This window comes from Pagrus major, chromosome 8, assembly GCF_040436345.1.
Source record: "Pagrus major chromosome 8, Pma_NU_1.0".
Lineage (NCBI taxonomy): Eukaryota > Metazoa > Chordata > Actinopteri > Spariformes > Sparidae > Pagrus > Pagrus major.
Genome location: NC_133222.1, coordinates 4,157,681 through 4,181,320, shown reverse-complemented (window position 1 = coordinate 4,181,320; position 23,640 = coordinate 4,157,681). Strand labels below are relative to the sequence as shown.

Sequence of the window (23,640 nt, the reverse complement as noted above, 5' to 3'; positions counted from 1 at the left end):
CCATTGCCACACCGACAGCTGTACAGCTACAATAAGATATATCCAACCCTGTCTGTCAACCACAACAAATGCTCCTGAAATCTGCACAACACTAAAGAGATGTGTCATCAACAACATCCCAAAAAATGTCCAGAGCTAAAACCTACATCCAGCACATTCAGTGCAGCTCTGAGGTAAAAGCTGAAATCAGTGCAGAGTCCTCTCCACCAGGTGTCCTCAGCAGACATCCTGACAGTATGAACCACATTTAAATACTTACTTGTGTATCGAGTAACAGATTTGCTCTGTCCTTCAGTACGCTCATCATCTGCCACTGCAGTAACACTTATGTTATACTGGACACCAGCAGTCAGGTTAGTAATGTTTATATGTGTTTGATTCACATTTTCAGAGTCACTGAAATATCCATTAGTCCAGTTTACTCTATAGAAGGAGATATTTCCCAATGGTTCAGTCCAGATTAGAAACACAGAGGATGTTGTGATATTAGTGACAGTGGGATTCCTGACAGCTTCAGGCTCTGTGAGTGCAGGATGAACGTAGGATGAGGAGAAAAAATTAGAGCTGGTGAAAAAGTAATACTGACCGTAGCAAGTGCAAAATCTACAAGTGATCAGAGCAAATTTGCCAATCCAAGAAGTTACAAATGACAAAAAGCTGCAATCTACAATAAATTAAAGTTTTGTTACTTGTGACTGAGGTTAATGTTTGACCGTCTCCTTCTGTCTGATCGTCTCCAGCAACAGCAATGACTGTGATTGTGTAGGTAGTGCCCGGGATCAGGGGTGATAGCTCAGCAGAGGTATCAGATGTTAACATGCTCATCAAAGCTCCACCATTATTCCACTCCACCCTGTACTTGAACACCTCACCAGGAGGTTTTGTCCAGTTCAGAGAGATGGAGATGGTGGTTGTGGATACAGTGGGTACCCCAATTTTACCAGGTCCTAAAGAGTAGAGGAGAGGAGAGGACCGAACCAAGTGGTACAATCTATGTGAGTGAAATCTGTACTATTTTGTGTAACTGTGTCCGTTGCTTTAAACAATCACACATCAGTAACACTATGATATTAAATGGCTGTTTTTTTTTTTAATTTTCATCCATGATTCGTTCCTTTGATACAATTGTTTCCACTTCCTTACATGGTGGAGTTAGAGAAAGGATGAGAAAATAGACTATAAATACTTTCGTGAGCAAAAATGTAACTCATCATCTTACTTGTATAGTGAGAAATCTGAGCCATTTCACTTTCTGTTGTGTTATCTCCAGCCACTGCTATGACAGTGAAATTGTACTGCACCCCAGCAGTCAGCCCAGTGACATTCATTTTATTGTCAGTGACACTGTTATTCCAATTAGTTGTTCCATTAGTCCACTGTACTCTATAGAAGGATCTGTTTCCCTCTGGTTCAGTCCACATCAGAGATATAGAGGATGTTGTGATGTTGGCAACAGTGAGGTTCCTGACTACTTCAGGTCCTGAGAGGGAAAAGATGTTATGTGTAGAAATTTTCTGAATCATTTCTATGTGCATCTCTTCTTGTGGCTGTGGAATTCTGTGCTTTCAGCTAAATGCTAATGTCATCGGCATAGAATATTTTCACAATGTCAATGCTAAGATTCCCTTGCTGGGAATGTCTCATGCTGCAGGTATCTTCATAAACCGATCTATCGGACAAATTTGAATTTTGACCTGATGGTGGCACTAGAGAAAAGTCCGAGGATCACCAAAGTTTAGGCTAAAGGAGGTATTAATATTTGTACCAAATTTCATGACAACCCATCCAAATGTTTTTGACAAATTTCAAACAAAATCAAATGACAACAACATAGTAACACTAGAGGAGAACTCCGGTGATCACCAACATCAGTTGGCTTCATCCTCTGGAGACCATGAGTGTCTATACAAAAATTGATGGTAACCCATTAAGTAGTTCTGGAGACCTTTCAGTCTGGATCAAAGCGGAGGACAGACTGACAAATCGCCATTGCCACACCGACAGCTGTACAGCTAGCATATAAGGCATATCTGACCCTGTCTGTCAACCACAACAAATGCTCCTGAAATCTGCACAACACTGAAGAGATGTGCCATCAACAACATCCCAAAAAATGTCCAGAGCTACAACCTACATCCAGCACATTCAGTGCAGCTCTGAGGTAAAAGCTGAAATCAGTGCAGAGTCCTCTCCACCAGGTGTCCTCAGCAGGCATCCTGACAGTATGAACCACATTTAAATACTTACTTGTGTATCGAGTAACAGATTGACTCTGTCCTTCAGTAAGGCCATCATCTGCCACTGCAGTAACAGTTATGTTATACTGGACACCAGCAGTCAGGTTAGTAATGTTTATATGTGTTTGATTCACATTTTCAGAGTCACGGACATTTCCATCAGTCCAGTTTACTCTATAGAAGGAGATATTTCCCAATGGTTCAGTCCAGGTTAGAAACACAGAGGATGTTGTGATATTAGTGACAGTGGGATTCCTGACAGCTTCAGGCTCTGTGAGCGCAGGATGAATGTAGGATGAGGAGAAAAAATTAGAGCTGATGAAAAAATAATGCTGACCGTAGCAAGTGCAAAATCTACAAGTGATCAGAGCAAAGTTGCCGATCCAAAAAGTGACAAATGACAAAAAGCTGCAATCTAAAATAAATTAAAGTTTTGTTACTTGTGACTGAGGTTAATGTTTGACCGTCTCCTTCTGTCTGATTGTCTCCAGCAACAGCAATGACTGTGATTGTGTAGGTAGTACCCGGGATCAGGGGTGATAGCACTGCAGCGATATTATCTGTGTATTTGACCATCTGTGATCCTCCATTATTCCACTCCACCCTGTACATGAACACCTCACCAGGAGGTTTTGTCCAGTTCAGAGAGATGGAGGTGGTGGTTGTGGATACAGTGGGTACCCCAATTTTACCAGGTCCTAAAGAGTAGAGGAGAGAAGAGGACCGAACCAAGTGGTACAACCTATGTGAGTGAAATCTGTACTATTTGTGTAGTTGTGTCCGTTGCCTAAACAATCACACATCAGTAACACTATGATATTAAATGGCTGTTTTTTTTTAATCTTCATCCATGATTCATTCCTTTGATACAATTGTTTCCACTTCCTTACATGGTGGAGTTAGAGAAAGGATGAGAAAATAGACTAAATACTTTCATGAGCAAAAATGTAACTCATCATCTTACTTGTATATTGAGAAATCTGAGCCATTTCACTTTCTGTTGTGTTATCTCCAGCCACTGCTATGACAGTGATATTGTACTGCACCCCAGCAGTCAGCCCAGTGACATTCATCTTATTGTCAGTGACAATGTTTTTCCAGTTAGTTGTTCCATTAGTCCACTGTACTCTATAGAAGGATCTGTTTCCCTCTGGTTCAGTCCACATCAGAGATATAGAGGATGTTGTGATGTTGGCAACAGTGAGGTTCCTGACTACTTCAGGTCCTGAGAGGGAAAAGATGTTATGTGTAGAAATTTTCTGAATCATTTCTATGTGCATCTCTTCTTGTGGCTGTGGAATTCTGTGCTTTCAGCTAAATGCTAATGTCATCGGCATAGAATATTTTCACAATGTCAATGCTAAGATTCCCTTGATGGGAATGTCTCATGCTGCAGGTATCTTCATAAACCGATCTATCGGACAAATTTGGATTTTGACCTGATGGTGGCACTAGAGAAAAGTCCGAGGATCACCAAAGTTTATGGTAAAGGAGGTATTAATATTTGTACCAAATTTCATGACAACCCATCCAAATGTTTTTGACAAATTTCACACAAAATCAAATGACAACAACATAGTAACACTAGAGGAGAACTCCGGTGATCACCAACATCAGTTGGCTTCATCCTCTGGAGAACACGAGTGTCTATACAAAAATTGATGGTAACCCAATAAGTAGTTCTGGAGACCTTTCAGTCTGGATCAAAGTGGAGGACAGACTGACAAATTGCCATTGCCACACCGACAGCCGTACAGATACAATAAGATATATCCAACCCTGTCTGTCAACCACAACAAATGCTCCTGAAATCTGCACAACACTGAAGAGATGTGTCATCAACAACATCCCAAAAAATGTCCAGAGCTACAACCTACATCCAGCACATTCAGTGCAGCTCTGAGGTAAAAGCTGAAATCAGTGCAGAGTCCTCTCCACCAGGTGTCCTCAGCAGACATCCTGACAGTATGAACCACATTTAAATACTTACTTGTGTATCGAGTAACAGATTGACTCTGTCCTTCAGTACGCTCATCATCTGCCACTGCAGTAACACTTATGTTATACTGGACACCAGCAGTCAGGTTAGTAATGTTTATATGTGTTTGATTCACATTTTCAGAGTCACTGAAATATCCATCAGTCCAGTTTACTCTATAGAAGGAGATATTTCCCAATGGTTCAGTCCAGGTTAGAAACACAGAGGATGTTGTGATATTAGTGACAGTGGGATTCCTGACAGCTTCAGGCTCTGTGAGTGCAGGATGAATGTAGGATGAGGAGAAAAAATTGGAGCTGGTGAAAAAGTAATACTGACCGTAGCAAGTGCAAAATCTACAAGTGATCAGAGCAAAGTTGCCGATCCAAAAAGTGACAAATGACAAAAAGCTGCAATCTAAAATAAATTAAAGTTTTGTTACTTGTGACTGAGGTTAATGTTTGACCGTCTCCTTCTGTCTGATCGTCTCCAGCAACAGCAATGACTGTGATTGTGTAGGTAGTACCCGGGATCAGGGGTGATAGCTCAGCAGAGGTAACAGTTGTTAACATGCTCATCAAAGCTCCACCATTATTCCACTCCACCCTGTACTTGAACACCTCACCAGGAGGTTTTGTCCAGTTCAGAGAGATGGAGATGGTGGTTGTGGATACAGTGGGTACCCCAATTTTACCAGGTCCTAAAGAGTAGAGGAGAGAAGAGGACCGAACCAAGTGGTACAACCTATGTGAGTGAAATCTGTACTATTTGTGTAATTGTGTCCGTTGCTTTAAACAATCACACATCAGCAACACTATGATATTAAATGGCTGTTTTTTTTTTTTAATTTTCATCCATGATTCGTTCCTTTGATACAATTGTTTCCACTTCCTTACATGGTGGAGTTAGAGAAAGGATGAGAAAATAGACTATAAATACTTTCATGAGCAAAAATGTAACTCATCATCTTACTTGTATAGTGAGAAATCTGAGCCATTTCACTTTCTGTTGTGTTATCTCCAGCCACTGCTATGACAGTAAAAGTGTACTGCACTCCAGCAGTCAGCCCAGTGACATTCATCTTATTGTCAGTGACACTGTTATTCCAGTTAGTTGTTCCATTAGTCCACTGCACTCTATAGAAGGATCTGTTTCCCTCTGGTTCAGTCCACATCAGAGATATAGAGGATGCTGTGATGTTGGCAACAGTGAGGTTCCTGACTACTTCAGGTCCTGAGAGGGAAAAGATGTTATGTGTAGAAATTTTCTGAATCATTTCTATGTGCATCTCTTCTTGTGGCTGTGGAATTCTGTGCTTTCAGCTAAATGCTAATGTCATCGGCATAGAATATTTTCACAATGTCAATGCTAAGATTCCCTTGATGGGAATGTCTCATGCTGCAGGTATCTTCATAAACCGATCCATCGGACAAATTTGAATTTTGACCTGATGGTGGCACTAGAGAAAAGTCCGAGGATCACCAAAGTTTATGCTAAAGGGGGTATTAATATTTGTACCAAATTTCATGACAACCCATCCAAATGTTTTTGACAAATTTCACTCAAAATCAAATGACAACAACATAGTAACACTAGAGGAGAACTCTGGTGATCACCAACATCAGTTGGCTTCATCCTCTGGAGACCATGAGACCATATACAAAAATTGATGGTAACCCATTAAGTAGTTCTGGAGACCTTTCAGTCTGGATCAAAGCGGAGGACAGACTGACAAATTGCCATTGCCACACCGACAGCCGTACAGCTACAATAAGATATATCCAACCCTGTCTGTCAACCACAACAAATGCTCCTGAAATCTGCACAACACTGAAGAGATGTGCCATCAACAACATCCCAAAAAATGTCCAGAGCTACAACCTACATCCAGCACATTCAGTGCAGCTCTGAGGTAAAAGCTGAAATCAGTGCAGAGTCCTCTCCACCAGGTGTCCTCAGCAGACATCCTGACAGTATGAACCACATTTAAATACTTACTTGTGTATCGAGTAACAGATTTACTCTGTCCTCCAGTATGCTCATCATCTGCCACTGCAGTAACACTTATGTTATACTGGACACCAGCAGTCAGGTTAGTAATGTTTATATGTGTTTGATTCACATTTTCAGAGTCACTGAAATATCCATCAGTCCAGTTTACTCTATAGAAGGAGATATTTCCCAATGGTTCAGTCCAGATTAGAAACACAGAGGATGTTGTGATATTAGTGACAGTGGGATTCCTGACAGCTTCAGGCTCTGTGAGTGCAGGATGAATGTAGGATGAGGAGAAAAAATTAGAGCTGGTGAAAAAGTAATACTGACCGTAGCAAGTGCAAAATCTACAAGTGATCAGAGCAAAGTTGCCGATCCAAAAAGTGACAAATGACAAAAAGCTGCAATCTAATATAAATTAAAGTTTTGTTACTTGTGACTGAGGTTAATGTTTGACCGTCTCCTTCTGTCTGATCGTCTCCAGCAACAGCAATGACTGTGATTGTGTAGGTAGTACCCGGGATCAGGGGTGATAGCTCAGCAGAGGTAACAGTTGTTAACATGCTCATCAAAGCTCCACCATTATTCCACTCCACCCTGTACTTGAACACCTCACCAGGAGGTTTTGTCCAGGTCAGAGTGATGGAGGTGGTGGTTGTGGATACAGTGGGTACCCCAATTTTACCAGGTCCTAAAGAGGAGAGGAGAGGACCGAACCAAGTGGTACAACCTATGTGAGTGAAATCTGTACTATTTTGTGTAACTGTGTTTGTTGATTTAAACACATCAGTAACACTATTTATATTAAATATAGGTTGTTTTCATTTTAATTTCATCCATCATTTGTTCTTGTGATACAATTGTTTCCACTTCCTTACATGATGGAGTTAGAGAAAGGATGAGAAAATAGACTATAAATACTTTCATGAGCAGAAATGTGACTCATCATCTTACTTGTATAGTGAGAAATCTGAGCCATTTCACTTTCTGTTGTGTTATCTCCAGCCACTGCTATGACAGTGAAATTGTACTGCACTCCAGCAGTCAGCCCAGTGACATTCATTTTATTGTCAGTGACACTGTTTTTCCAGTTAGTTGTCCCATTAGTCCACTGTACTCTATAGAAGGATCTGTTTCCCTCTGGTTCAGTCCAGTTCAGAGATACAGAGGATGTTGTGATTTCAGAGAAATCGAGATCCCTGACAGCTTCAGGCTCTGTGAATGAGAGGGATGATGTAGCCAAGAATTTTTCAAGCGACACCAGACAGACTTTCTCTAAAAATTATGTCATTCAACTGCATATTATAGCACGTCCTGTACTGGCAGCACCTCCCACAGAATACTCAGAAGAACTGACTTACTTTTTGAAATGTACTAAAACGTATTGAAATCACAGATATCTCATCATTGGAATGAAAACCTTTGAGGTTGGGAAACAAATTGAAGTCTTCCTTGTAGCCAATTGTTTTTGGTTTCCAAGGAGGCTGAAGAGTGTAATTCCTTGACAGGAAGAACAAACCTTCTGGGTCATTTGATTTAAGACTAAAAGAGTCCAAAGCCATTCTTGGGGCTCTGTGAGTCTGTGCCTTTTAGCAAAATGCTAATGCAAGCATGCAAATATTGTCACAATGTCAGTGCTAACATGCTGATGTTGAACAGTTGACCACGCTCCCCATTTTAGTTTCGACCTTGCAAATCTACATTGTCACCCTGACAGCTGTACAGCTAGCATATAAGGTAAATCCAACCCCGTCTGTCAACCACAACAAATGCTCCTGAAATGTGCACAACACTGAAGAGATGTGCCATCAACAACATCCCAACGATGTCCAGAGCTACAGCCTACATCCAGCACATTCAGTGCAGCTCTGAGGTAAAAGCTGAAATCAGTGCAGAGTCCTCTCCACCAGGTGTCCTCAGCAGGCATCCTGACAGTATGAACCACATTTAAATGTTTACTTACTTGTGTATCGAGTCACAGGGATACTCTGTCCTTCAGTAAGGCCATCATCTGCCACTGCAGTAACACTTATGTTATACTGGACACCAGCAGTCAGGTTAATAATGTTTATATGTGTTTGATTCACATTTTCAGAGTCACTGACATTTCCATCAGTCCAGTTTACTCTACAGAAGGAGATATTTCCCTCTGGTTCGGTCCAGGTTAGAAACACAGAGGATGTTGTGATAATAGTGACAGTGGGATTCCTGACAGCTTCAGGCTCTGTGAGTGCAGGATGAATGTAGATAAAAGTAGAAAAATTAGAGATGACAAAAATAATACTGACCGTGGCAAATGCAAAATCTACAAGTGATCAGAGCAAAGTTGCCGATCCAAAAAGTGACAAATGACAAAAAGCTACAATCTAAAATAAATGAAAGTTTTGTTACTCGTGACTGATGTTAATGTTTGACCATCTCCTTCTGTCTGATCGTCTCCAGCAACAGCAATGACTGTGATTGTGTAGGTAGTACCCGGGATCAGGGGTGATAGCACTGCAGAGGTATTATCTGTGTATTCGACCATCTGTGATCCTCCATTATTCCACTCCACCCTGTACTTGAACACCTCACCAGGAGGTTTTGTCCAGGTCAGAGTGATGGAGATGGTGGTTGTGGATACAGTGGGTACCTCAATTTTATTAGGTCCTAAAGAGGAGAGGAGAGGAGAGGAGAGGAGAGGAGAGGAGAGGAGAGGAGAGGAGAGGAGAGGAGAGGAGAGGAGAGGACCGAACCAAGTGGTACAACCTATGTGAGTGAAATCTGTACTATTTGTGTAATTGTGTTTGTTAATTTAAACAATCACACATGAGTTGAACTTAATTAGTTTTAGGTTTTCAATCATCAGTCATTCTTGTGATACAATTGTTTAAACCTCTGTATATAGAAGAGTTACAGAAAGGATGACAAAATTAACTATAAGCACTGTCATCAGCAAAAAGGTCCAGCACATACAGTACACATCCCAGTGGTTACTTACTTGTGTATCGCGTAATAAAGGTACTCTGTCCTTCAGTAAGGCCATCACCTGCCACTGCAGTAACACTTATGTTATACTGGACACCAGCAATCAGGTTAGTAATGTTTATATGTGTTTGATACACATTTTCAGAGTCACTGACATTTCCATCAGTCCAGTTTACTCTAAAGAAGGAGATATTTCCCGATGGTTCAGTCCAGATTAGAAACACAGAGGATGTTGTGATATTAGTGACAGTGGGATTCCTGACAGCTTCAGGCTCTGTGAGTGCAGGATGAATGTAGATACAAGTAGAAAAATTAGAGATGACAAAAATAATACTGACCGTGGCAAATGCAAAATCTACAAGTGATCAGAGCAAAGTTGCCGATCCAAAAAGTGACAAATGACAAAAAGCTACAATCTAAAATAAATTAAAGTTTTGTTACTTGTGACTGATGTTAATGTTTGACCGTCTCCCTTTGTCTGATCGTCTCCAGCAACAGCAATGACTGTGATTGTGTAGGTAGTACCCGGGATCAGGTCTGATAGCACTGCAGAGGTATTATCTGTGTATTTGACCATCTGTGATCCTCCATTATTCCACTCCACCTTGTACTTGAACACCTCACCAGGAGGTTTTGTCCAGTTCAGAGAGATGGAAGTGGTGGTTGTGGATACAGTGGGTACCCCAATTTTACCAGGTCCTAAAGAGGAGAGGAGAGGAGAGGACCGAACCAAGTGGTACAACCTATGTGAGTGAAATCTGTACTATTTGTGTAATTGTGTTTGTTAATTTAAACAATCACACATGAGTTGAACTTAATTGATTTTAGGTTTTTCAATCATCAGTCATTCTTGTGATACAATTGTTTAAACCTCTGTATATAGAAGAGTTACAGAAAGGGTGAGAAAATTAACTATAAGCACTGTCATCAGCAAAAAGGTCCAGCACATACAGTACACATCCCAGTGGTTACTTACTTGTGTATTGAGTAATAAAAGTACTCTGTCCTTCAGTGAGGCCATCACCTGCCACTGCAGTAACACTTATGTTATACTGGACACCAGCAGTCAGGTTAGTAATGTTTATATGTGTTTGATTCACATTTTCAGAGTCACTGATATTTCCATCAGTCCAGTTTACTCTATAGAAGGAGCTACGTCCCTGTGGTTCAGTCCAGGTCAGATACAAAGAGGATGTCATTATATTAGTGACAGCGAGATTGCTGACAGCTTCAGGCTCTGTGAGTGAGAGGGATGATATGGACAAGGATTTGTAATGTCTACTTGCAGTGCAATGTTCTCCGCCTCAGTATATAACAAAGTTAGAGTAAAGATGAAGCACAAAGTAGACTATAAATACTTCCATGAGCAAAAATGTTACTCATCATCTTACTTGTATAGTGAGAAATCTGAGCCACTGCACTTTCTGTTGTGGTATCTCCAGCCACTGCTATGACAGTAAAAGTGTACTGCACTCCAGCAGTCAGCCCAGTGACATTCATTTCAGTGTCAGTGACACTGTCAGCCCAGTTAGTTGTCCCATTAGTCCACTCTACTCTATAGAAGGATCTGTTTCCCTCTGGTTCAGTCCACATCAGATACACAGAGGATGTTGTGAATTCAGAAACTCTGAGATTCCCGACTGCTTCAGGCTCTGTGAGCGACAGACAGGTGGACGCAAAGAAGAAAAATATGGCAGCACAATGTACTTAATACATGATACAGTCGGGGTACAACACTACAGAGGAAAAACACAATGTCTTCACACTTTCAACTCCATTGTCATAAGCAGTTCGACATCTTACATCTTACAATGAAAGCCAAAAATTCTTCCTACTTACTTGTGTAGTTTGAAACGGTGTCTGTCTCTCCCTCAGTAAGCTCATCATCTGCCACTGCAGTGACATTTATGTTATACTGGACACCAGCAGTCAGGCCAGTGATGTTTGTAGATGTGCCAGTTACAGTCCTGTTGTTTCCATTGTTCCATCGTACTCTATAGGCGGAGCTATTTCCATTTGGTTCAGTCCAGGTTACAAACACAGAGGATGTTGTGACACTAGTGACGGCAAGATTCCCGACAGCTTCAGGCTCTGTGAGTGAAACAGAGGTTGTGGAGGAAAAGAAGAGAAGAGCAGAGCATTATCATTTCACAGTCTGTGAAAGACTGTAATAGAAGTGATTAAAAAAAGTAGACGGACTTACTCGTTGTGACGTCTGTGCAGCAGTTAAAACAACCAAAGACGATTGGGTAGACTGCTCCCGGAGTCAGATTACTTATCACACCATTTGAAGTGATATTGCCAGTGGATAAGGAGCAGGTTAAATCTGATACAAAGGTGACTGTCGTTGTTGTAACTGTTAAGTTTTTTGTATCAATGCTGGTACATCCAATGACTGAAATATAGAAAAAGAAGCAGAAAAACAAGACAAACAATCACATATGAGCACAAACAGCAACACAAATTGAAGAACTCCTGCAATGACAATATGTTGCTCATAAAACACAATGAAGAAACAGCTGTTCTTACCGTTACTACATTGTGCTTGGCAGATCTGTGAAGACAGAGAACAGCATAATGAATGATTTTACACCAGCAGAGGTCAGCACTGAGTTTAAAACAGCTTCACAGCAGCAACTAGAAACCCAGACACCTGCTCAGTGTCACAGCAGGGCATCAGCAACTGATAGTACAAGCCTGTTGAGTTAAAATGATTAAGAAGAGCTGCTGAAACAATTTTGTCGAGTCACTTGTATGTATATTAAGTCTAAAAAATAGTGGATCCAGCCTGTAGAATAACCACCAAGACTAAGAGATTTTAAACTTCCAGTAGATAAACTTGTGATTCATGTAGATCTAAAGAAAGAAAACAAAAAAAAAATACACATTGAATGTTGGTTCATTCATCAACATACTTCCTTGTCATTGGTGCAAACAAACACACAAAAGCTCAGTATTGTGGGATAAAGTCCCTTTGTACTTAACTGATGATAAGATCAGGTTTGAGTGCCAGTCTGAACAAGGAAGTAAACCCTGGCAGCGTCAGGTATTAACAGGGTACAATCATTATGTGGCCTCAGGTAACGTTATTTGAGGAACTACTGTTCTGTAAAGGACATTCTTCCCATTTGTAGAATTACATCCCAAACAACAACAAATGAAACGCTGCTCACAGCAAACACTCGTATCACACAGTCACGCACGTCAACATCAGACTTCACGTCCAGCTCTCTATTTCCACTGTGGTTATCATCTGCATCCTGGTATCAGGCCTCTGATTCCACATTACTTATTAGCCAAAAACTTAACCAGCCCTGACTCACTGCTGACATGTTGCCTTTCAGTCTGTTTACCCAACAGCTAAACATTAAACACTCGGCATCATTGCTCAAACCTGCATCATTCTCTCACCCACAGGGTCAATCATTAATGCCCAACAATGACAGAATAGACATCACAGCAGTCCTTGCATCGCACAAGATCAAATCAGGTTATACTTTTTATGTTGCGCCCTACGTGACGCGGTGAATCCTATATATTGCATAAGCATTAATCACTCAGTGTGCAGCATCTTGAGCTCGTCTTGGTTCTGTAAAGGAGAAATTTGAATTCAGATGGTTGTTTTTTTCTGTGTGGGGAAGAAAAAGGTGTAAAAGTATTTCCTTTCTTGACATTTTGTGGGTTTATTTTGTTCATTTATTACACTAAAAAGTAAAAAGAGCAAACATCCCCCGGCTGGAACCATGGGGGGCGCTGTACTATCTGAATATTGTCTCTTGAGGTATTACATGACAGGACTGGCCAGCAGGGCTAGCAGGTAAGCAGACATCTCTGCATCAAAATACACGGACGATGTCTTACAAATTGCCCCTTTAATTATTGTATTCCCATTTTCTCTCAAAGCTCAATGTGACCCCCTTCAAGTGTCTTTATTTTGTTGTTTTGTTGGACCAGCAGTCCAAACCTTCCACAGAGATTCATTATACGATGTTATGTAAGAGAGAAAAGCAGCTAATCATCAAAATGGAGAAGCAAATTCAAATATTTGAATAACTACTTAACGATCGGCTATTATTACGTCAGTATGTCTTACGGCTGTTAGGCCGGACTACATTAGTTTTAGCTGCATGTACCTCATAAACAAAACAAGCAGCTGACTCTATATTTGCAATTGTTACAATCTATTGTATTTTTCTGATAGTCACAGTTATATTTACCTGAATAAAATAGAAAAGAAAAGGTTAACAACTCGAAAAATATTGTCAGACCAGGAAAAAGAGAAAGAAAAAGGTTCATTCTGGATTAAACATTTCACCCACCCATCCCCGGGGACCTGCTGTCCTCTCCTTCACTTTTTCTTTTCTATTCACCACAGTGACCCTTCCCTTCCTTCCACTCCTCCGGGACATCTTTCTGAAGAACAACAGTACCACACAGTGGTGCCGGAGGAGTTCAAGGGTTCAGTTCTCTTTGAGGTTCTGGTGAAAGGTCTTTACATTGTGTGTAAGAGAAGGTCCCTACTATCGAATATACTGCGTGTTAAAACACATAATCATCAGTGTGACGTACATTTAAATTAAATCTAATTCATATTTGTGTTTTATCTTTTTAAAAAGTCAGTATTTAAGTCTTGAAAGTCCAGTCAAGACTTAAATCTAGTCTAGTAGTGTGACAAAAAACTCACTTTGGGTGTATTTTATGCATTAACAGGAAGAACAGCCTGTATGAGGAAGTGCGTATCTACATGAGTGTACTTCTTCTGTTGGTGCAGAGTGTTAGCGTGGCTGAGCTTCACACTTACGCCCATCATGGAGAGTGTGAATGGGTGTTAGACTTTCTTACTTATTTCTTCTCTTTTTCTTTTAAGAATTAGTTCTCAAAATTCTATTTATATCTGCTGTACGTGCTGAATAGATTCGATCCAACACGATTTGGATTCAAAGACTGCGAGTGCTTTACCGAGAGGTGACAAAATATGCTATCAAGAGTTCAGTGTTTGCTCATTTACACAGATGTGGGGGTTTTTTGCAGCATTTTCAACATTTGTCTTCTACTTTTTCTGCAAATCCAACATTAAAGAAGTACTGCTAACACACGCATCATCATAACACTGAAGGGACTGAAGATACTTTGTGAATTGAAGACGAATACACACTTTACATGAAGAGTAAAGAGTGCTTGTGACTCTTATTTTTCTGATGGTCACATGGCACAAAAAGTAAGGAAATTTGTGTTTGGCAGATTATTTCTTTGTTGTAACAATGCTTCTTGGCAATAAATCTTATACCGTTGGAAAGCTTGTTTATTTCCCTTTTAAATGGTGCCACATTTGTAAGGAACATGCATTAGTGGGATGAGCAGCAGATCTGAGTATGTGGGTTGTGCCCATGAAAAATTTGCCAAATCTTCTCTGCCAAACAGCTTATTCTGCTATTGACTCTTGTTTGGTGTTGTTTGGTGGATTAGATGATTGAAGTCTGAAGAAACAAGACATATTGGCAATTTAACAATGTATTAATTTAACAAACAGGAGCCTAAGTAGTGTGTGGAAGAACCATACACAGCCACAACAGCCTGGCACCTCCTCCTCATGCCGTGGGATGGCATCCCATTCTTCAACCAGCATTTGTCACAAGTCAGCCAACGTGGTTGTGTTGGTCACTCTGGCATGAACAGCAAGCCCAAGCTGATCCCACAAGTGTTCAATGGGGTTGAGGTCAGGACTGCTGGCAGGCCATGCCATCCTCTGGAGGTAGTCTCTGAGAAACCCCGCTCTGTGTGACGAGGCTGCTGACCAGCATGAGGAGGAGGTGCCAGGCTGTTGTGGCTGTGTATGGTTCTTCCACACACTACTGAGGCTCCTGTTTGTTAAATTAATACATTGTTAAATTGCCAATATGTCTTGTTTCTTCAGACTTCAATCATCCAATCCACCAAACAACACCAAACAAGAGTCAATAGCAGAACAAGCTGTTTGGCAGAGAAGATTTGGCACATTTTTCATGGGCACAACCCACATACTCAGATCTGCTGCTCATCCCACAAATGCATGTTCCTTACAAATGTGGCACCATTTAAAAGGGAAATAAACAGGCTTTCCAACGGTATAAGATTTTTTGCCAAGAAGTATTGTTACAACAAAGAAATAATCTACCAAACACAAATTTCCTTACTTTTTGTGCTATGTTTAATTGAAAAGACCAAAACCAACAATGAACTGATCCCACTAACACGTAAGCAATTAAGTCAGCTTATCCCTCTGTGTTAGATCCACTGTCGTCGAAAAACTATTGAAAACATAAACTGCTAAATTGTCATGGGATTCACTGACGATATTAGAAATATAGAAATTAGAATTAGAAGTATATTCAAGCCATTGACTGAAGTTGCGGCAGCATTAAATTCTTTGACAGCTAACTTTCTGTAGCCGTGCTAATTCCCTCCATCAGGGCCGGAGCCACACATGCTTAAAAAAAAAAAGAGAAAAAACAGGTTCATAATGTCAAGTCTTTAAACTACCTTGTGTCTACTGACTAAACTGGATTTTAGGAACAGCTTTCGCCAGTGAAGCTCTGGAAGAACAGGCTAAAAAGTAGTTTTATCTGCTAACATAACAAGACTTTAAAAAAAAGACACATTCAAAGATGGTTGATTTAAAAAGGCTTAAATGGTTGTCCGTACAATGAACCCACTGACAATTTTCACCACGCCCTGTAGCTCTCGTTTTTAGCTATCAAACTCTCAAACTCATTAGCTTAGTTTGGGTTTTATGGCTGCTAATTCTCCGTATGGTTCAGTCTCAATCCCTTCAACCCCATTTCCAAACAGACTGCTAAAGGCGCAGATATCTTTCAGAGGAGCCGGTGTGGACCAGAACAGACCAAAGAGGTGAGTAAATATTGGACTTACATTCATCAGGTGTAAACATAACTCCAAATAAAAGCTCTCTGTGTTGGCTGTGTGAATTCAGCACTACAATCACAGGTGTAACCAATTATATCAACAATGGCTACGTTCCATTTCAGTGTGGCCGAACACGGAAGTTCTCAACGTAAATTATATTCTTTGTGTTGTTTGTTTTGTTTATTTGCTATGAACAATGCAGTTTAATAAGTTCAGACCTGTAGCTATTGTTGTTGGTTGACTGAGGTTATTGTCATTATGACAATGTCTTTTCATTGGTAACCAGTCAAGTACAGAAAAACAGACACATTTACTTTTAATCCTTGGCTTTCAAGCCAACATGGATAAGAAGTCCTTAAAGTAATGATGACTGGGCAAACTCCATCTGATGGAACCACCTTTTTAAAGACACATGAACACTTTACAATTCAGATGTGGGGTATTAACTCATTTTACAACAACCTACTTATCAAGACTTACTTCTGACTTTCAGGACTCATCCTGCAGCACTCTAAAGGACCTTGTGGTGAGATTGTTTTCTCAACCGCTGTTTCCGAGGTCAACGACAACCTCAAAACCCTCGACCACAGAAAACGTTTAGTATTTGGTAGGGGGTACATATTTAGTAACCTCTATTTAAAAACTACTTCGTGTGGCGTAAGACATTTTAATTTAGTGGTACATGAACTTGGTAAACACATTACAAAAGACAGAGTTTGAACTTAAGAACAGCTGTTGCTGTCTCCAGTTATAAAAAGCTGCTCAGAGCAGAATCTAACAAACTAAACCTCAAGAATAATGGTAAAAGGTCACATACCAGAATGTGGGAGCTAAATCTTGATACTATGACAATCTCATGTTCTCATACGAATACATTCATGTTAAAATGACCTGTGGGGCTGTGACTTCTCAAATGTTTTATTTCCCTTGGCGCTCTTCCTAAGTATCACTTATTTTCTCCTGACTAAATAAACAAAACAACGTCTCAGGCCATTATGCCTTGGCGCTGACTCAGAGTGCAGAAATAACCAAAGCTCAAATCCCATTTGGGAAATACTGCCCTAGAAGTGCTGTAGTTCAAATAATGGACGTCATTTTTTTTCAAGCATCCACTGGGACTCAGCTCCACCCATCTGTGCATCCTCCCACTATGCTTTAACCCTTAGCTATAGTCTCAGTCCAGTGCTTCTCTTGCTTTTCTTATAGGATCGCTTGGATTATTGGTAAAGTCATTTGTTTAAAATCATTTTTTTCTTCTGTGGATAATAATTTAGCTGGTTGTTAGTTTATAAAGCTCTGAAGATATACAGTTCTTAGAGGCCTATCAAGGGTTACTTCTTGAACCCGACTGTCACTCAACGAGCAATATTTAATGTTCATTGTGAAACATACTTGGCTAAGACTCAGCCAGTGACCCTTTTGCCCTGCGTACTGTATCCATGCCCTTTGACTGGCCCGTCTGCAGGACGAGGAGGAGGAAATGGCTGTACTGACCACTATATAAACATTACATCAACCCTAAAGGCAGCCTGCCTGCCATTCTCTGATCCCCCCCTTTCATTCCTAACAGTCTGCCTTCGCTGCTCGCCTCCTGATAACGCCCCGGTTCCTTCCTCCATAACAACACTCAGACCCAAAAACAATCAAGAAATCACCTTAAAAGCTGTTTGCTCAGGGATCGGCCCGTTTCACCTTAGTTCCTCACAATCTGATAAGTCGGAACAAAAACACGGAGTGGAAAGAAACGCACAGTACTTAATTTCTGCTTCTTGAATTACGCAAAGCTGCAGACGGGTCGAGGAGTCGCTGGTGGTGCCCTTGTTGACTTGCTGAGTGGAGAAAGTGGATTCCTCTACAGCTGTGATTTCTGCAAAATCATGTTATCTGACTCAAACTGAAACATTTGTGTGTGTGTGTGTGTGTGTGTGTGTGTGTGTGTGTGTGTACAGTAGTACAGCAGCAAGAGACAAATCATTTCTTTGATCCCATGTGAATTGTGCCATAAATTACACATATGATGTTCATTACTTTAAAAGGTAATTCTCCAAGTCAAGAAAGTCGCAGTTTGTCGTAAAAATAGTCAAGTCCCGTTTATTTTTGTGTGCTTCGTTTCTCTTCTTGCACAATATAAGTCCCCAACGCCGACATGGCTATCGCCTTGGTACATTGTTCTTCAAGAATGAGAGAAAAGAAATGAAATCAATACAAGCCTGGCCACAGTGAGAACTGGATCCATGTGAAAGGAGAGCGAGCGTACAGGACCAGCTTACCAGGTTTGACTGTCACCTGACTTTAGGGTGCGCAGTCTTTCTAAAAACGCACTTTCACAGTCTCATGATTCAATAGTCGGACTTTAGTGACTTACCAAAGATAGCTTTCAAACTCTCTCACCTTTAACTAATGTGCACATTTTTTCTAAAATCAGGTCCCCTGGTGGTCCACCTGAAAGTAAAGGACGTCACCTTTTTCTGTACAACCCCTGTAAACATTTGAATCCTGTTTAATTGTATCTGTATAAACATCTGTTCAACCAACTAAATTATCTGTATCTGTATCCGCGCTGAGAATCGACAGTGTTTAAACCGGAGGTAGGAGGTTCTGAACCCGGAAGAGAACAAGACCTTATAATTTAATCCTAAAATTGCTATGCGTTGATCAGAAGTTTCTATATTTATTATTCATGAGAAAATTAGTCTCAGACTTGAGCTTCAAATCAATGTTTTTGGTCACAAGAGAAGGAGAACTATTTTCATTTTACTCGGAGTAACTTGTACTCGTACTAGTAGCTGTTTCATAATATAAGGAAAAATTAGGCAATGATTCATTCCCAAATATGATGTTGTTTAGAAGCTGCTCTATATATTAGTATATGAGTTTTGTCGTGCATTCAGCTTTAAAGACTGCATGTGTGTGTCTGTGTCTTTGTGTTTGTGATCCTTTACTAACTTTGCACTTCAAAATGCAGAAGTCCCTCCTCTCGATCCAAACATCACACATGATGGTGGTGAGATCTGCGAAAGTTGCTGTTCTCGCTTTCTCCCGTCAGCCTCTAATGAATTGGCCGCTCGTTCTCTATTTAAAGTTCATTGCCTCAGTAGTTCATGAGCGACACACTCATTGTTTCTGTTCTAACATAACTTCCTGGCACTTCCTGAGCCCACCCAGAGACCCCTGATAACACATGTGAACAACATAAAGGGCTTTCATGTGAAGCATTACTCTGTACTTGGTACCTCCGGCTCATTAAGGTCAAATAAAGGAAGACAAGAGCCACACGACATTGGCTAATAAATCAACGCTTGTCCCTCTTAAACTGATCGAGGTTCACATGGAGCCGTCTGAGAGGAATGCTGCTGCCAGAACATCACTTGACAATCTGTACTGCTCCTTCCTGTGTCGTATCATCATAATGTCATTCTGGGTTCATCTTCCACTATCAAGCAACGTGTTTTTATAACTTGCTCTTTTACCACTTGCCATTTCCCTGAATAATGTGCATGACATCACACTTTTTGTATTGTTATTCACAAATTTCCTCGTTTGCGGGACTAATAAAGGAATTCTGATTCTGATAAATTCATATGACGGACTGATTGTGCCATTAAAACACTGACATCTTTATCTGTGTATTCACAAGAACAGGGCCTGAGACCTTTGACCTCTCCTAAAGGTCATATCGAGAACATTTTCATGTAGACAGATCTTTTTTTTTTAATAATACGTCTACAAACTTGTAGAAAGGTGGAGATAATTGCCAGCTTCTAACAAGGTTGGTGAGCCAACAGTTTAACGCCGTCTGTATCACGTGGCGTCCGTGTTTTGTCAGCAATCAAGAGTCTTGGTAGTTGCCCGTTTATGGGGAGGAAATAAAATGTATTTTCGTGTATTAATTGTTAAGAGTGTGTTAACTATCTGGTATCAGTTGCCAGGACGGATAGTGCGGAGAGTGCGGCAAAATAGCGATTTATAGGTACAGTGAGTTAGTGAGAAAACCAATTTATCATGTACAGAAACACTTAAATTCAATTTTTTTCGTTGGTATATGTGAACATGTGTCGTTGTTATGCTTGTTCTGGTTCACACTTACAAACAACCTACTCAGTTGTTTAGGTGAGAGGTTGTGTATTCTGTATAGTTTATAGAGTTTGTGATAGCATATCAGTTCTGCATGAGAAATTCAATATGATTGCCACCTGTAGGATATCATAGGAACACGAATCATAAGTGCAGATAGCCACGTCTAAAAATATCCACAGGCTCCAAACATTCCCAGCACATGATGGCTTTAGTTATGAGTGAGTGTTTGTCTCCAGGTACGGTATCAGCCACCCACACCTCAGTCCTGCCGCTCCTATCACGGGCCACATCAGCGACTATGGAAATGAGTGACGTAGTATTTACTGTGCCCGGCCCTGTGCTGCACTGTACAGGGTGCTGAGCCACCGGCTGCAGATACCCATCTGAATACAATGTACTTGTACATGAGAGCTTCCTGTTAATGACTCTCGCCGTGCACAGGAGGAAAAAAATGTGCGTGAATGCATATGTACCCACACCCACAGAGTCTGGATGCAGAGGGCTGGGCCATTACACTGATCATAGAGGTGTGATCAGGGTGATGGTTGAAGGTGTTAAAGTGGAGCATGGGGTGTGATGTGTGCTCTTCTGCGGGGAAGGAAGAGCAGAAAAAAAGCACACTGTGGGTTTTATATCATGACCGACCTACTTGTGCTGTATTCAAGGGTGTAATTACTTAAGTTATCAAAGAAACTATGACTCTAAAAATCTAGACTCCAAAGGACAATGTATGCTGTGTCAAAGTTGCTAATCCAAGCTGTGGCATTCATTTCATTACAAAACCAGCATATAAAGAGGCTGTACGTCAGTGGTGCATTTTGGTGGCCACCTCAGGATTTTCACTGGCCCCCCTGTAAAAAATGTCTGGGGGCACCCCTGCTGTAAATAAGGTTAAGTAAAGAGTTGGTTAATTTAATTTAGTTTGTTTAGGTATAAAAAAATGAAGTCAATGAAGATCTTTCTCCTCTGATTAAAAGTTCTTCCCCAAAAACTACATAGTGCACCTTTAAATTCATAGATTTACTCGTCAGACAGCAACTAATCATCCGGCCGTAATCTGGTCCGTCTAAAACAGTAACTGAACAGGCTGCACAGTTTACAACACCCTCCATCCCTGGACCTTTGATTCAAATAACTGAAACTCCCCCAGAAACAAACCTTTAACACACATTTTTTTTTTTGGATGCAGTCGTTATATTATGACTACAGAATAGACCAACATAATAAAATGACACTTGGGAACAGACTCCAGTCACCTGACTTCCTCTCCACCAGGAAGAGCTTGGAGAGGACAGACTACACAAACTAACAAGAGGCGAAGCTCAAGCACAAAATTCACACAGACTGAGAGAGAGAGACGAGAGGAGGCTGAATCTCCAGCCAGGGGGAGAGTGAGAGAGATCCCAGATGGCTCAGCGAGCGGTTTATATAGTTCAACGTGCTACTGTTTATGACCGAGTTATCACATTATGACCGTCTCTGTGGCTTTTGCGGCCTTTTGATATGCTTTCAACGAGGAAGTACCTCTTTGAATCACAGCTGAGCAGACAACAGTGGTCTTCAGTGAGAGGTGGTTAGAAATCTAGTAAAGATTCATTCAGACTGATGAACTGAAGACCTCCACACTGTCATCCTCAGAGCTACGCTTACGGTACATTTAGTCAAGTTGAGTCGAGCACCAGGTTGTCATCGATATAGAGAGCAACAACCCTCTTAAACAGATCGCCTGTCAAATGGTCATCTTGTGCTAATGCGGCATTAAAAGTCTGGAAAGCCAGTCTGGAAAAGATGAGCAGTATGACCAAGTGATAGAGAGACAAGTGAATTAATCATTTTTCATCTCAGCTGCAGCCTGGCCATGTCTGGCTCAGAGGCCGCTGGTAAAATGATAGCTATCTGCTGACAATAAGGCCTTTGAGGACGAGAGAGGAGCCTGTGTCTCATTTACATGGACTGGGGAACTGTGACTCTTTGTAATTCATCGTGTACATGCTGCGCTTCCAGTCGCAAACCGTGTTTGTGGACGTTAATTTGAAGCTGGACCGTCTTTATGCAGACCGGTCGGGAGTGGGCGGAGGGTGAAGGAGGACTTGACTTGTGACTTTTGCACTTTAGCTCAGTAATGACATGCAAGACTCAACAAGCTTTTCTGATTTGTATACAGTGAGAAGAGTACATTTCGGAGAAGCATACTGTTTCGAATGCACATCACACGTCATCACACGTCAACACATTTTAAAGCAGCTTAGAGCATTAAAATTGCAGCTATGCAGGAGGACAGTGTTCATCAGTCCACAGCCACAGACGGGACATTTCTTCTAAGTGTTAGCAAACGTCACATTTCCCTGTTCCAAGATGTTTCCCACTGATAGCAACGTCACCATTCTCTCATTTCTGCGTGCCGTGAGGAGGCCGCAGGCAGAGAATGAGACTGAAACACTGGATGGGAACAGAGGAAGGCGCCGTACCACAACTCATGCAAAGTGTTGAACTTTTTCCAGGATCATCAGTGTGTCAGTGTCAGCGTGTTACTTAACACTCATTCTCTCAAGACCGAGCGTAACAGACCGAGCTTTACTTTTCGGCGCCTTTTTAAGTCCAATTTCAGACAGAAAAAAGTCTCTAAAAGCTGCTCAGTATGAGAAAAAGATGTATATTATATTAACTACTGATTGGACTACAGACAGACAGGAATCACTGAAGGAGATAGAACAAAAAAAAAGATTATACATGAAGATGTTAAGATGTTATTCATTTCTATTTAGTGTTGAATATATAATAATTAATAATAAAGACTTATATCAAACTTTATTGGACCCCATGGGGACATTAATATATTGAATATTACTCAAACACAGAATTTTAATAATTATATTATTAATGAGGTAATAATACAAACTATTATATGAGGTAATATACGAAATATTATAACTGAATAAACGAGCTGTTCTCAGAGGAAGACGAGGTCCCCAGAACACCGTTTGAAGCTAGAAAGGTGGCAGGGTCCGCCACATATAAACAAGGTAAAGCAGTATAAATTGTGTTCTCCTTCAAGGTCAGTTTGTTTATTCGGTTTATTCAGTCGTGAAACAAAAGAGAGTTTGATTATTTATTGTTTAAGAAAAAAAATTCTCTTAAATTCTCTTGAAGGAGTCTTCCTTTAAATGTGTGATTAAACAGAAACAGAAAAAATAATTAAACTAGAAAATCAATCACAGATAATATAAGTCATTTTAAGCAGTTTCTTTTAATAGTCGACTGCCTTAACAATCGATTATTGATTAAAAATATTATATGAAATATAAAAAAAACAGTTTTAACCACTGACTTGATCTCTGTTCTTTGCAAAATCCAAGTAAGCTACATTAGGAGTTAAAAGAACAGATAAAGTAAACAACAATTTACTTAAATAATAAACACAAAATAATGACGTCATATTAACTGAGGAGCTCCCGTCTGCAGCTATTCACAACTGGGCCGACT

At 40.6% G+C, this 23,640-nt stretch overlaps 1 protein-coding gene across 1 annotated transcript in view; it reads right to left on the bottom strand.

Moving 5' to 3' along the window:
* LOC141000861 (uncharacterized) overlaps positions 1-23,640 on the bottom strand; it is a 52,929-nt gene that overhangs the window by 24,447 nt on the left and 4,842 nt on the right. The window contains exons 2-19 of the mRNA XM_073471742.1: positions 11,707-11,731; positions 11,381-11,572; positions 11,017-11,268; positions 10,569-10,829; positions 10,154-10,414; positions 9,619-9,876; positions 9,191-9,451; positions 8,602-8,859; positions 8,174-8,434; positions 5,188-5,448; positions 4,658-4,915; positions 4,228-4,488; positions 3,202-3,462; positions 2,678-2,935; positions 2,248-2,508; positions 1,220-1,480; positions 690-947; positions 260-520 (exon numbers count right to left, since the gene is read on the bottom strand). Coding sequence (XP_073327843.1) covers positions 260-520; positions 690-947; positions 1,220-1,480; positions 2,248-2,508; positions 2,678-2,935; positions 3,202-3,462; positions 4,228-4,488; positions 4,658-4,915; positions 5,188-5,448; positions 8,174-8,434; positions 8,602-8,859; positions 9,191-9,451; positions 9,619-9,876; positions 10,154-10,414; positions 10,569-10,829; positions 11,017-11,268; positions 11,381-11,572; positions 11,707-11,731 — 4,369 coding nt within the window. The remainder of the gene's footprint in view (positions 1-259; positions 521-689; positions 948-1,219; positions 1,481-2,247; positions 2,509-2,677; positions 2,936-3,201; positions 3,463-4,227; positions 4,489-4,657; positions 4,916-5,187; positions 5,449-8,173; positions 8,435-8,601; positions 8,860-9,190; positions 9,452-9,618; positions 9,877-10,153; positions 10,415-10,568; positions 10,830-11,016; positions 11,269-11,380; positions 11,573-11,706; positions 11,732-23,640) is intronic.